Source organism: Heterocephalus glaber, unplaced genomic scaffold (genome assembly GCF_053883595.1).
Source record: "Heterocephalus glaber isolate CG9 unplaced genomic scaffold, H.glaber_assembly_v1.0 deba00001608, whole genome shotgun sequence".
NCBI classification, from domain to species: Eukaryota; Metazoa; Chordata; class Mammalia; order Rodentia; family Bathyergidae; genus Heterocephalus; species Heterocephalus glaber.
In genome coordinates, this window is record NW_028258379.1 from 39,783,964 (window position 1) to 39,797,504 (window position 13,541).

General features: G+C 55.8%; 1 protein-coding gene across 1 annotated transcript in view; it reads right to left on the reverse strand.

Moving 5' to 3' along the window:
* The window catches only part of Cdc42bpb (CDC42 binding protein kinase beta), a 94,103-nt gene that overhangs the window by 6,630 nt on the left and 73,932 nt on the right, over positions 1-13,541 (reverse strand). Inside the window, exons 20-30 of the mRNA XM_004836907.4 lie at positions 12,740-12,834; positions 11,112-11,191; positions 8,182-8,271; positions 7,772-7,849; positions 6,802-6,907; positions 5,816-5,952; positions 5,188-5,327; positions 4,091-4,172; positions 2,869-3,085; positions 2,694-2,756; positions 1,432-2,028 (exon numbers count right to left, since the gene is read on the reverse strand). Coding sequence (XP_004836964.2) covers positions 1,432-2,028; positions 2,694-2,756; positions 2,869-3,085; positions 4,091-4,172; positions 5,188-5,327; positions 5,816-5,952; positions 6,802-6,907; positions 7,772-7,849; positions 8,182-8,271; positions 11,112-11,191; positions 12,740-12,834 — 1,685 coding nt within the window. The remainder of the gene's footprint in view (positions 1-1,431; positions 2,029-2,693; positions 2,757-2,868; positions 3,086-4,090; positions 4,173-5,187; positions 5,328-5,815; positions 5,953-6,801; positions 6,908-7,771; positions 7,850-8,181; positions 8,272-11,111; positions 11,192-12,739; positions 12,835-13,541) is intronic.

A 13,541-nucleotide genomic window follows, 5' to 3' on the forward strand; every position in this document is an offset into this window, starting at 1 on the left:
GGGCTGGAGGTAGATGAGACGCCGAACTGTGTGACCAGACCCTCGAAGCAGTGCCGTCTCATCCACCCAGAGCCTGAGAGCCCGTGCGAAGCTGGCCCTGCCGACTCCCGACTCAACTTGCAAGCGAGGCCCAGGCGTCCCGGGGAAGCCCTCTTCTTGGTGGACACAAGGTCACAAGGGGCTTCCTTTCTGATGTGCTGGTGAACAATAAACTGAAAGAACATGACTGTGGAGTCACGAGCTCTGGCCCCAGGCTCCACCGTGGACAGGCCCAGTGACCTGTCCTTGCCAGCCACACAGAGTGCTCAGCTCCGAACATTTCTCCAGCTCCTAGCAGCCTTCTGGCCATTTCCTGCCATCCCCAAGATGGGCTGCACAGGCACAGGAGGAAGACAGAGGCAGAGAACGAATGCTGGGTCAGTGCTGGGTGTGTGTGGCCCAGGTGACCAGAGCCCTTTTCAACTTTCCAAAAAAATTAAAAGTTCCAATGGGAAGGACCTTGCTAAGGACCTTGCTAAGCAGGCAGTCTGGAGCACTGCACTGTGGCCAGGGAGAGGCTGGAGCCCAGGAGGGTGTGGGCACAGCAGCAGGGGCCCGGCTGGCACTGGGCACATTGCCTGAGGCGAGGCTGGCAGGGACAGCATGGAGGTCCCACTCACAGGTAGAGGGGGGTAAACAGCATCACCTCCCACCGGCAGCGGCTGCCGTGTCGCAAACACTGTGTCCCCCTGCCCCGCCTGGCTGCCCAACCCTCAACCCTCGCTGCTTACTGACGCTTGCGTACTCCACTTGGTGCCCCATTCACACCTAAATTCACTTCTACCAAGAAAAGGACTGACATCTTTGCAAACAGAATGGCTCTACCACCCTCAGGAAAATTCTGGCCCCAAGAGGAGCTGCAATCTAGACATCAGAGTTGAATTTTTTCTGGTCACCAAAAGCCTTTAGCTTGTTTATAGTGCTTTGTATAGTTTTTTCTTCTTTTGATACTGGGGACTGAACCCAGAGCCTTTGGACTGAGCTACATCCCTATCCCTCAAACTCCCTTTTGATAAGCTGGGTTTGAACTTGTGATCCTCCTGCCACAGCTTACCAGGGTGCTAGGATTACAGGTGTGTGCCCCCACACCCAGCTTGTTGTGTAAGTTTATATATTATGAGGAATGCTTTTTAAAAAGAGGTAAAAGGCCAGGCCCCTTCTTCCATCACTGAGCCTTCTGCCCAGGGAGGCCACTGCCAGGACTCTTCTGTGGGGACACTGGGCAGCAGGAGGCCATCGGGAGGCTGCGGGAGTGTGATGTCCAGCCTCTCCTCCGTCCCCTGTAACTACTGGACCAGGGGCCGGGAGACAAACCAAAGCAAATAGAACACATGCCGACTGTCGATGTGAGAAGCAGCAACAGGGATATGGCAACAGAAAACATATACATACTACAGGCGACAGGAGCCGCAGGCCACATGAGCTCCTGCATGCGTGACCTCCGGCCTTGAGGGTCCACGTACAGTCCCATGTGGCTGAAGCAAAGCAGGTACTCCTCACTTTTGAGCTCCACAGCACAAAGGGCATCGAAAGACTGCTGTGAGAGGAACGCAAGCGAGGGGTCAGCGGGATTTACCAGGTCGAGGGGCTGCCCGTCCCCCTGGATGCTCAACAGAGAGAACCCAGAGGGGTAGCCAACACAGAGCCTGTCCTTGAACACGCCCATCCACTGCACGTGTCCCGGGGCCACCAGCTCATTGAACTTCCTGTGGAAAGGCTTAGTTCTCTGGATCTCATAGCAGAGGATCAGACGCTTCATGGCAACAAACAGGCAGGTGCAAGAGCTCTTCCTTAGCGTCGCGGTCACCAGGAGCTGGCAGCCCTTGGTTTCTGGAAGCTTGATATCAAAGCTGCCTTCTGATCCGTCCAAGGTGGACCATGGATAGAGGTGCACATGGTGGTTCCGGCCACACAGGAGGATGACAATCTTCTCCCTGGGGGCCAGCTCAACCTGGTACACCTTCTTACAGTCAGCAGCACGGACGATCACTGTGGTGAGGACGGCAAGAGTGAGGGGAGGAGTGAGGCACAGAGGCTGCCGGCCGGCTCCACCCTACAACTCTGTCCCACTGTCCCTGCACTCACACACAGGCCTCTGGCTCTAGGGTGCTGGCTGCTGTCACTGCCGGGGGGGTGTTGTGGACCTGCCCACATGCCCAAGCCAGCAAAACCCCAGGTGGGGTGAACAAGTACTGGGCCCCAAACTAACCCAGACCCCTCCTGGCTCGGGATCTCCCCTCGCTCCTACTCTGGAACTCGGGGGACTCAGCAGCCTGGCCACATGGGCCTCCTGAGCTCGGCCCTCGTCTGGGTGTCCTGGATTCTGGGTTCTTGGTCCCAAGCTGGGCTGCACTGGGGAGGGACAGGGCGACACGTCCCACGCGGGACAGAAGCACTGGTCTCTCTGGGAAGCCTCAGCTGACCCAGCTCAGCCCTGCATCCCAGCCCTGGGTGCGCCCAACCGGGGTACCCAGCCTGCTACTGTGCCAGGGGACATGCTGCAGATGGGCCAAACACCTGGCATGCTGCAAGTCGGTTTTCTCCGCTGCCTGCTTTCCCTCTTTTGTGACGTCCTCTGACACAGTGGCTTGGTCTAGGAAGCAGGTGAGCTCCTTCCCGCCCGAGGAAGCCCCGCTGCAGCCCTGCCCACTCACCGTCTCGGGTGACCTCGATGACGTAGAGGCCTTCTTCCAGGCCGAGGGCGATCCTGTCTCCATCTGGGGAGGACAGCACAAACGAGGCCTGTGAGCCAGTGGTCCGCTCTGCGGAAACACTGTGTGGCTGGGCCTGCCTGCGCCCAGACCCAGTCGGCATCCTGCGGGAACATACCCACGATGGCAGCTGTGAGCACACCCTTGATGAGTGGCAGCGTGCTGTCATAGGCCTCCTGCGGCACATGCACCACCTGGTTCCGTAGCCGGTTCTTGTGCAGGATGGACTGGAGTCCTTCTAGGATCCCAACCCACTTCCGCTTTTCATTCTCATTTTCTGTCAGAATGAGCAGGGAGCTGGTCTTAGAAGGTGAACCTAAGAGAGAGGCTGTCACCTTCATGAGAGAAAACAAAACAGAAACGAGAGGAGCTGTCAGCCAGCCAGATGGTGCAGGCACCCCATCCCTCTGGGAAGCCCCTCTCCCGAGGTGATAACAGGAAGGCTGTGCTTCCCCATCTCCGTGCATCCCAGGGCGGCCCTAGGCTGTGGCCCAGAGGACACACAGTGGCTGTGAAGTGACTACAGCCTAAGTGCCTTCTTGAAGACTCTGACTATAACTGCAAAGCTGACTCTGAGAACGTGTCAAGATGGCCCAACCAAAGCACTCTCGCCCCAAGCCTGCTCTCCTGTGACACTCACTAAGCACCTAGGACAGTGATGGTGAACCTTTTAGAGCTCTCTTGGATAGTAAATAGCCTGCTGCAGCACAGGTGCCACAGATTCGCCACCACTGACCCAGAAGGCCTGGAGACCCTGGCAGCTACCACACCATCATCACCGCAAGCGCACAATGGTGGGAATTTCTTGCATATTACAGGCCACTGGTGGACTACAAGCTGTGATTTGGGGTGAACCAAAATTTGACTCCTGTAAAAGTTCCCAGAATGGGGGGCCGAGGAAGGTGTCTGATCTCTGATGTGTCCAAAGGTTCCTGATGCCACAAGGCCTAACCCTCACCCAGCAGCAGGGGCTCCAGCTCAGTCATGGAAGTGCCGACAGGCCAGGCCGGTCTGTAAGGTTTGTCTTGTTTTGCTCAGGCAGTGATGAGTGACAGGTGGAGGGGTGGTCAGGTGGGGCTGTTCACAGGGAACCCACCCCGAAGCGCCCCTCAGCATGACACCGAACTGAGTGGCCCACCGGGTGGAAGGAGCTTTGGGGGAGGTGGGAAGGGCACAGACGGGCTGCCAGGAAGAGGCTGGGGCTGTCCCTTTGTGAGGGACACCACTGTGGGGGACAGCAAGGGCCAGACTGGTCATCACAGGGCCTTGGAGGACTCGCATGTGGCTTTATGGGGAGTGAAATGGTCTCTGAGACGGGAAGAGATCAGAACAACTCCTACCCTGAATATGCACGGGATGTCTCGGCGTGTGGCGTGGATGACATCGGAGGCCAGGACCGAGCTCACCGAGAACTCTTCGTCCCTGGGAAGACAGACGCACTCAGAGCCCTGAGAGGGATGCACAGGCCTGCTGCAGGTGTCCTCCATGCTCCTCCAAGGAGGACCTGGCATCAGCGAGTGCCCGAGCCAACCACCCACACCAACGACCCTCGGGCAGCAGAGGCAAGCCCAGCCCTGACACTCCTCATCCCAGTCACCCTTCCACACCACGGCCCTGGCCTGGCCTTGGCACAGCCAGGGAGACACTAGCTAAGTCCTGTCAGGCAGAGGCGGAGGCGGAGGCACAGAGCCCCAGGCTGGGACATATGTGTGCCTGGTGAGGGGCAGCAGGAGCCCCTCGGCCGCGACAGCGGGACCTGACCCTCATGCCTGTACCTGTCCTCAAGCCCCTGCTCTGAGAACCAACACTGGAGCAGGGGTCTCTGGGACAAGCGTGAGCCAGAACAGGGTCAAATATGCTCACAGCGCCCCCATTCTACAGCTGGCAGATGGAGGCAGGGCATGAGCAGTGAGAGGAAGTGGAAGGTGGAAGGACAGCTCGCTGTGGGCACTGGATGCCACAGTACCCAAGGAGAGCATCTGCCACACAAGGCCCTAGCTCTCAGACAGTGAGGGCCTGATGTAGTGCCTAAAAGGCACCGAATGATGGGTGTGGTGGCACATCCCTGACACCAGTCCTATGGGAGGCTGAGGCAGGAGGATCACAAGTTTGAGCCCAGCCTGGACAATTTAACAACTTAGTGAGGCTCTGTCTCAAAAACAACAAAAAAAGGCACAGACTACTGTAGGACGTGCCATTTCTGAGACATTTTTGCTTGTTCCTGGGCAGGTAGTTTTACGTGAAATGCCTATTTGGCCAAGTTTTCAACGTTAAACTATCCAAAGCAAGAATGTTACAGTCCATACTTCAAGTATAGCTAATCGTTTGTTTCTGAAACAGTGCAGTGCTTTAAGAGGCAAAAATGTAAATGATGTTAGAGACAAGTGAGTGGAGCCCAATTTACAGAACTGGACAGTGAGTGCTGCGTGGAACAGACCTGAGGTCCAGGACTTGGCTGGCGACCACACCGGGCTGGGTAGATTTCCCCTCAGGCAGGTCATACAGAAAGAGTTTGCAGTCACAGACCACGGCGTAGGCCCTCTGCCACCCTTTCTTCACCCCTGTGGGCTTGGGGACCTACGGGTGAACAGTGACCATGTTCCACAGGGCTGGGGAGGACATTCAGAACACACTGGGGTCCCTCGGCCTTGCTCTGGGTCTGCTTCCATCTACTGGGTGGCTGTCCTGGTTCCCCGGGCCAACCTCCCTGCACCCTTGCCCAGATCAGTGGCCAAGGCTGGGGACACTGTAGCGGGGGCCTGGACGTGGGTGCCAAGCAAACAGTGGCACTCACAGCTCACACACATCCCGGGCAGAGCAGCCTGTGGCCCTTCAGCTGGGGCAGGCATGGTGATCTGCAGCACCCTAGCTCTAGAGTCCTGACTTCATGCCCACTGGCCAAGGGCTCAGCCCAGGAGGCCAAGGGAGGGCTCAGCACAAACCCCAAAGGAATCTCAGGCCTCCAAAGTAGCAGCTCTTGTGCTGGCTCAGGCGCGGTCACTTCATACAGCAGTGGGTGGCTGCTGGTCACTGCACTTCAGAGGCACTGCAGGCTCAGCCCCTACCTTGACGTAGCCTTTGTAGGCCGTTCCTATGCCTCTCTGCACGTCCACGCCAAGGGGCCTCTTGGACTGCTCGGGGGGGATGGGGCACACCTGGGGGGCACTGTCTTTGCAGGACACATGACAGGCAAAGGAGCACACTGGAAAAGAGGAAGGGCCTCACAGCACTGCCTGCAGGGCAGGTGCTGCAAGCCACACTCCACCAGGAAAGCCCTGGTGTCCCTTTCAACACGCCATGGAGCCCCGAGGGACAGGACACACAATGCCACTGTGCTGCTGCTGTCCCCACAGGCACTCACTGACGCACTGACATCAGTTACTGGGCAATGGGTATGGAGACACGCCAGGGGCCCAGCAGTCAAGCAAAGGGCGTGCAAGTCGCAACAGCAAAAGAAAATACTCTGTGAAGGAAACCACAAGAGCTGTGTATGCAGAGCCCTTCTACCCGCTGACCACAGTCAGGAGTGTGAGTGGGACACTGAGCCCGGACTGTCACACATCCCGGAGCGGCCACAGGGTGGGCATGCGCCTGTAAGATGTGGAGTTTAGTCACACCGAATGGGCTCAGCGAGGGCCACAACAGCATGTCACCAAAGGGCAAGAATGTGAGACAAAAATTTTTAAAAATAATGACTAGCAGGACTGGGGATTTAGCTCAGTGGTTCTGCTGCCTGCCCTACAAGTGCAAGGACCCGAGTTTGATCCCTAGTATGAAAAAAAAAAGACTAGCAGCAAAAATACAAGGCAATTTTTATCACTTCCAGGCAACCTAAGAGTAGAGGACTTCACAGTTCATCATCCTCTACCTTTCCTGATTTTTAAGAAGTTACATCTATAATATTCTCAGCAAGTGACCCAGTCACCCCCAAATCCTACTGTACCTCAGTTTGTGTGCACCTGCCCAGGAAGGACTGCTGCCCCGGGGCTGCCATCAGAGGTGGGGCAAGGTCATGAGCTCTGACCCATGGCCCTGGCATGGCGGCACTCACCCTCACAGGCATAGCCCTGCCGGATCAGTCCGACCATCAGGGAGGTGCAGTGGCTGCACTGGGTGGGGCTGGAGAAGGACTTGATGCTGAACTGGTGAGCTTTTGGCTGTGGAAAACAGTGAGAGAAATGGGGTCAGGAACCCCAAATGGGTCGCAGATCTGCACATGGTTGACTTACAAACACCACCATCCTGAAGAGCTAACACTGCACCTTCTCTGCTAGGAATGGAACGTGAGGCTGGCTGAAAAGGCAGGGTATCCTGGCCTCGGGACAGCATTTCATAAGCCCCGGGACGGCCACAAAAAGCCTCTCTTACTCAGGAAGACACAGACATGGGCGAGATGGGACAGTGATTTACACCGGGGTGGGGGGCAGGCACAGGCAGGCTGGCCAGGAGCATGCAGCACCTTTACAGAGCTGCTTCTGGGGAGAGAGGTTTACAAAAGAACACTTTGGCCTTGGTCGCTGACTGTGTAAGCCAAACCAGACAGAGCTCCCTAAGTCCAGCTGGCGGAAGCTGTCCCTGGTACCCAGGTAAACATGTGCTGAGCCTGAAGCTCCGGGCCTGGACACTGGTGACTTTCAATCTGTGCTGACATTTCTATGAGAAAGGGGACCGACGTGCAGGACCCTAAGGTCAGAACGAAGACCAAGCCAGAGCTGTGCACAAAGGCACAAGGCGTCTAGGATGCATTCAGAAAAGCCAAGGTTCCAACTGCACCTTTAGCAAAACTCTCAACCACAAACCACAGGGCTCTCCAAGCACAGACAGATGGGATGCACTGGCAGAGGGAATGGATATGGGCAAGGCCCCCACAGGGACAGGAGCACAGCCAGGAAGGGTGGGGCTGCCCAGGACAGTGGCAGCTGAAGTGCACGTGTGCAGCTTTGGAGTGATGGAAGCAGCACACCGGGCCAACACATGCTTTACGGACAGAAGACGTTTCCTGGGCCACGAGCAAAGCCTACCTTGGGTCCGGCCAGCACGAGGGCCTGCGTCGTGGGCAGCGGCATAGTGGGTGGCCTCTGTGGGGGCCGAGCCATGTCCTGGGGGAAGTGGGGACGAGTCAGCACTGCCTCTTACCACTGCTTGAGGTACCATGGCCCGCCTGGGGTTGACATCTCTCTAGGGTTTATTAATCAGTGACAGTCTGCGTTTTTAAGGGACAGAGCCTCGCTCGTTCAGCTGATGGCTAACAGGAACTGAGAGCAGGAGGTGGGCCTAGAGCCCGGAAGGGCTCTGGCCACAAGCTGCACAGCACAGACCAGTTAGGCCAGCCCTGGTGTCAGCAGTTGCTGGTCCCCAAGAGCACCTGTGTCACAAGGGCACAGATGGACGCAAGGACCCTGAGAGCATCTACAGGGCAACACGGTCTCACCTCCTGCTGTTCTGTACTGCTGGACACAGACACTGACGGGGACACTTCTGGCTTTGGGGCTTGTGTTTCTTGGTCGCTAGCTGAGCTGGTCTGCAAAAAGGAAGATTAAGACGACGTTCTTCCTCTGAAAAGCACATTCCAGTGGGGCCCGGGGTCCAGTGCTTCTCATTCCTCTCCCCCAAACACCCCGGGTCTCAGCTCAGCCCCCAACACACTCAGCTCTCCTGCCTCCCTGAAGCCCACTGCCCTTGGCATTCAAGGCTGCAGTGGAGGTGAGAGGTCATCCAGCTGCCCTCTAGCATGAGGCCCTCAGCACCTGCCACCTCCTTTTCCCGGCCATGTCAAGTAGAAATGCCAACCGTCTGGCTTAGTCACAAGTAACTGTGCCTGATCTCAGCCTTCAGACCAATGAGGCAAGTGCTTCTCATCCACGTTTCTGGGACCAAGAAGCAATTCCAACCTCTCCAGGAGCCAGGACCCAGCGCAGACTCCCTGGAGGCCAGCGTCACTCCCAAGAGCACAGCAGCAGCTCCACAGTGACCTGGTGGTCATCTACCTGAAGCAAGGGCCACACTCTCAAACCAGCCAAGGCCGCCCTACTATGACGAGTGTTCCTGGAGCCAAGACCTTTTCAAAGGCTGTCGCCATTCACACAGCCCGCGCTATCACAGGGCAGGGCCCAGCCGCGGCAGCCCAGGAACCAGGGTTCCCAGAAGCGCAGCTGCAGCTGGACTCAGCTTGACGTAGGCCCAACAGACCCGGTCAACATGTACCTTCCCGCAGCGGCACTCAGCGGTCACCCTCAGATGGGGCAGCACACACAACGTGCACACCCATGCCCCAGACTCATCAGAGAAAGGCCGAATCAGTCAGCTGGTTGTCAGCTAAAACAGTAAGCACCTGTCCCCACAAACAAGGGATGGTAAGTGAGTTAGAGCTCTAGCTGGTAAATGAGGAGCAAGAATACTGAGGAATTTAATTTTAGCAAAGCAAAACCCCATGAGTTTCATTAGCTGGTTAATTAATCAGATGAATGCAAATCTGGGAAGGGGACCATTTAGGGTGCTGCAGTTGGCAGCCGAAACCACTTACTTCCTCCCAACAGGCTAGCAGAGAAGACATGAGCGAGGAGAGGGAGTCCTTGGTGTGACAGGCAGGAGAACTGCCAGTCATTCCTGCCCGCACACCAGGCAGCCGTGGGAAGCTGTTCCCACCCGCACTCGGGCCCAGTACAGCAGCACGTGCTTGAGGGTGAGCTGCAGAGACAACTGGGCCTCTGCAGCAAACTCTTTCCCACCAGGTCACAGAGAAAGGGGGACTGAGGATGGAGGCACGCTGGCTGCCACAGCTGTGACTTCCTCACCAATGGGCACCACTGGCGGAAACACCTCGCCATTGAGCTCTGAGCTCCGCCCATTCATCTCACAGAGAAGCCACTGCTTTCCTTGCCACCCCCAGGCTACCACAGTCAGCCTCTGGTCTGTGGGAATTGTTTCTATCAGTGCTGGGGATTGAACACAGAGCCTGTGCACAGAGCTATAGCCCATCCTTTTTAAATCTTGAGACAGGGTCCCACTAAGTCACAAATTGCCCAGGCTGGCCTTGAAGATGCCATCCTCCTGCCCAGCCCCAGAGTGCTGGGCTTACAGGGCTGTGCCACCACGCCTGGTACTATCACTTCCTCCTCATGATGGGGCCTGGTACCACCATGACCAGAAAAAGACTCAGGGCACAAAGGCCCATGAAATACTCAGGGTCTGAGGACTTCCGGGGAAAGACCGGGACTGCCCGTTTGATAAGGAAAAGCGTTCTGTCAGGTGAGGTGTGCCCAGAATGGCTGCAGGAGGCTCCTGAGGGACAGACACCCACAGGGCCACCGCTCCCTGCTCAACAGGACGACCCCAGCAGACACCACCCAACCTGACAATGAAGAGGCAGGGCATGGGCAGGGTGTGATGTCTCGGTGCACAATCTGTGCTGAACGTTCACCCCACACAAGTGGAGATGACACTGTGGGCAAATCTGGGGCAGGGCATTCGCCAGCGTCAGAGGAGGGAGGCGGCTCCACCCATCAGAGCAGCAGGGAAACTGGACTGCTCACTGTGGCCCACGGCTCCTGGAGGCTCCTGCCCTAGGAGGGAAGGACACTGCTGGGACAACAGGGGAGACTGCAGAGAACTGAACTTCCACATGGTGCCAAACATCACCAATGCTGCAGACACTGCACCCCGCAGGAGCACAGCCTCCTTCTTAGGGGACGATCACTAGAGTATTTCAGGGTCACCAATGCCAGTGAGTCACTGTGCTGTGGAACTCGGCCCCACTCTGTAGCTGCTTCCTAGTGGCAGCACCGTCATGGGGCAGGCAGCACCCACGTGGGGTGCTCCAGGTCGCCAGGTGTGATCTGGGCCAGCTGCTGGGCACCAAACCTTTCTCACAAATCCCCACTCCTGCCAACACGGAGACCCAGCTATCTTGCCTCGTGGAAGTCATGGAAATGGGAATATGACTAATGATTACTATTTGTTGCAGTGTGAGAATTTTTATTTATAAAATTACCCAAAATGCTCATAACTGCACAACCAGAGGCCACTGTAGATTTCTGCCCGGAAGGTGCCGAGCACTTCCTTTCCACTTAAGTCTGAACAACTTTAGTCCCTGGCAACGGCTCCACTTCCTCAGTGTCTCTAACCTCACAGGAGTGAAATCCTGGGTCACTTATTATTTTTTAAATAAAAGAAGACAAGGTATTTGAAGATGGAGGAAGAGGAAGAGAGTGATGACAGCTACTCTGGACAAGTAGGGAGATTCGAAAGTGCATTGCTCCTGGGCCACTTAAGCAGCTGGTGTGTTTGCAGCCAACCAAGTCCTGCTCCACTATTTCTACCTTGTTGTAAATCCTCCTGTCACTGTAAACAGGAATTACTCACTCGGAACGTCAGATCGTGAGCAAGAGGTGTGGTGTTGAAGTACTCAAAGATGGAGTCCTGAAAATCTGGAAGTTTGAGCCCTGCAAGAAAGAAGGAATGGTCAAGGCAGAACACTAAAAAGAGATCTCACTGTTCAGCGAGAATACTCATCGTTGCCCAAACGTCAGCTCTGCCTAAATGAAATGCTGAAGGTGACAAAGTATCTGCAGTGCTGATGCCACGGGGCGTCTCCAGAGGAAGCCAGAAAGCCAGCAGGCTCTTGGATAAACCCAGGTCTCTGGGAAACCTCAGGAAGCGGGGGGTAGGGGTGGCGGCGAGGAAGGGCTCCTGAGATCACAAAAGCGGCACTGAGTAATGGACAGGGCAGAGTGCCTGGAGACACCGGGCAGCCACAGGGACCTTGAGTGTGACCAGGGCCACTCGTGGAGTCGGGAGGGAGGAGCTGAAGAGAGAGGCAACTGCAAGACTCCTCAGACAGTGCCAGAGTGAATTCCAAATGGAACCGTCATCTGAAGTCAAAAAATTAAACCAGGCCAGTGAGGTGGTGCATGCTCGAATTCCAGCTACCAAGAGGCTGAGGCAGGAGGATCACAAGTCTGATGCTTGCCTGGGCAACCATGGCAAGACCCTGTCTTGAGGAAAAAATGTGAAACTGCAAGTACTGAGAGGAAATGTGAATGGCTAGAAGCCAGGATTGTTTTACTAGTTATAAAGAGGGACAAGAATGATCAACCTGACAGGCAAAAATTTAAAAAGCAGCTGGGTGTGGTGGTGTACACCTGTAAGCCAAGCACTCTGGGAGGCTGAGACAGGAGAAGCAAAAGTTTGAGCCTAGCCTGGGCACCTTAGCGAGACACTGTCTCAGGAAAAAAAAATAGGCAAGGATGTAGCTTAGTGCAACAGTTCTGGGTTAAATCTAGTGCTGCCAAAACTAACAACTAAATACGTAATGCTTTTTCTTCACAAAAACCCAACATAAGGAAAAAGTCAAAGTTTAATGGCACAAATAAAAAGCGTTCACCTGCAACATATAAAAAGCTTCTGAAACTTAAGACAACAAGCTGGAAAGGCAAATCAAACCTATAACAAGATGCTATTTCTCACCTGATCAGGATGGCAAGCCCTCAAGTGTGTCACCCAGTCCGTGTGGGGTGAGGCGCAGGAGACCCTCATGATCTGTGTGCACACCCGCCCGCCCGCAGCCCCAATCCAGGAACTGGCTCCCAAAACCGGACAACATGGAAAGTGCTGCGCACTGTAGCATTTTCTACGACGGCTCACCCAGGACAACCGAGCCCCCACCCTCAGGCTGCCAGGGCCCCGGCGGGCACAGTGCAGTTGGAGGAGGGCTGGACGGCTCCGGGGGCAGAGCACGCCGCTTCTGTGCAGCACAGTGCACAGGTACCTCTGCTCTACTTTTAAGATGACATAAAGGAAGAAGCAACCGAACGAACCCCATGGTTAGCACGGGAAGGCATCACTGCGCGGACTGCTTCTGTGATACTATGCATACACTTCATCTAACTATTAAAAAGAAACAATTAAATCTTAGAGAAAGCAAAAGAAAACAAAATCACTCAGCTTAGGCTGATTATTTAGTAATTCAAAACCTTATGATTTTAACTTACCAGTCTCTGCTCTAAACTTTTCTTCCATCTTTTTCTTCAGAATTTCCATTTCTTCTAATAATTCTCTGTTTTTGGCTTCAGCATCCTTCAGCTTACTAAAATAAAAACAGACAGCTTTAAGGGGGCTGTGAGGAGGCCCCCTGCGAGGAGGTGGGGTGTGGGCGGCAGGAGCAGGGCGCCCTCCTCGCGGCCCCTCCGGCCAGTGTCGATGCTTTACGATGACTAAAGCCCCAAGTGGACTCCACTGGAGGCAGCCGGAGTTTCTGACACTCAGCTGCGCCTCTGCCCTCCAGGGACACATGGCCCAGATGCCACAGGTGTCACACTGCCACCACAGCTGTTGCACTGCCGGCCCAGCATGGAGGCCCTGCGAGTTCACAACTTGGTGGAGGGGACAGGAGAGCCAGGCGGCCACAGCTAACAGTGGCCAGGGTGAGCAGGGCAGATGGGGCTCGGCCACTCGTCAGTGGGGCGACACTGGGCAAACTGCTTCACCCCCATGCACCTGCGCCTCGGTCTGTGTCTATGACATGGGGACAAGAGTGTCTGCCCTGCAGCGGTGTGTGAGGCACATGTGAGCTAATGGCACAAAGGAAGTGGCAGTAATGTTTTTAGCTGGCATCTGGCAGATGGGGAGGTAGAATCTCCCCAGTCAGTGACCTGTCGCCCCCATGGCAGAGCTGGCCACATCTCTCCACAGCAGCAGGCCTGGCACGCAGAGCACCACAGCTCACTGCTGGGTCTTGAGCAGGGAAACAGCCTGTGGGAACAGCAGGTTCAGCAAAGGCACAGCCCACCCACT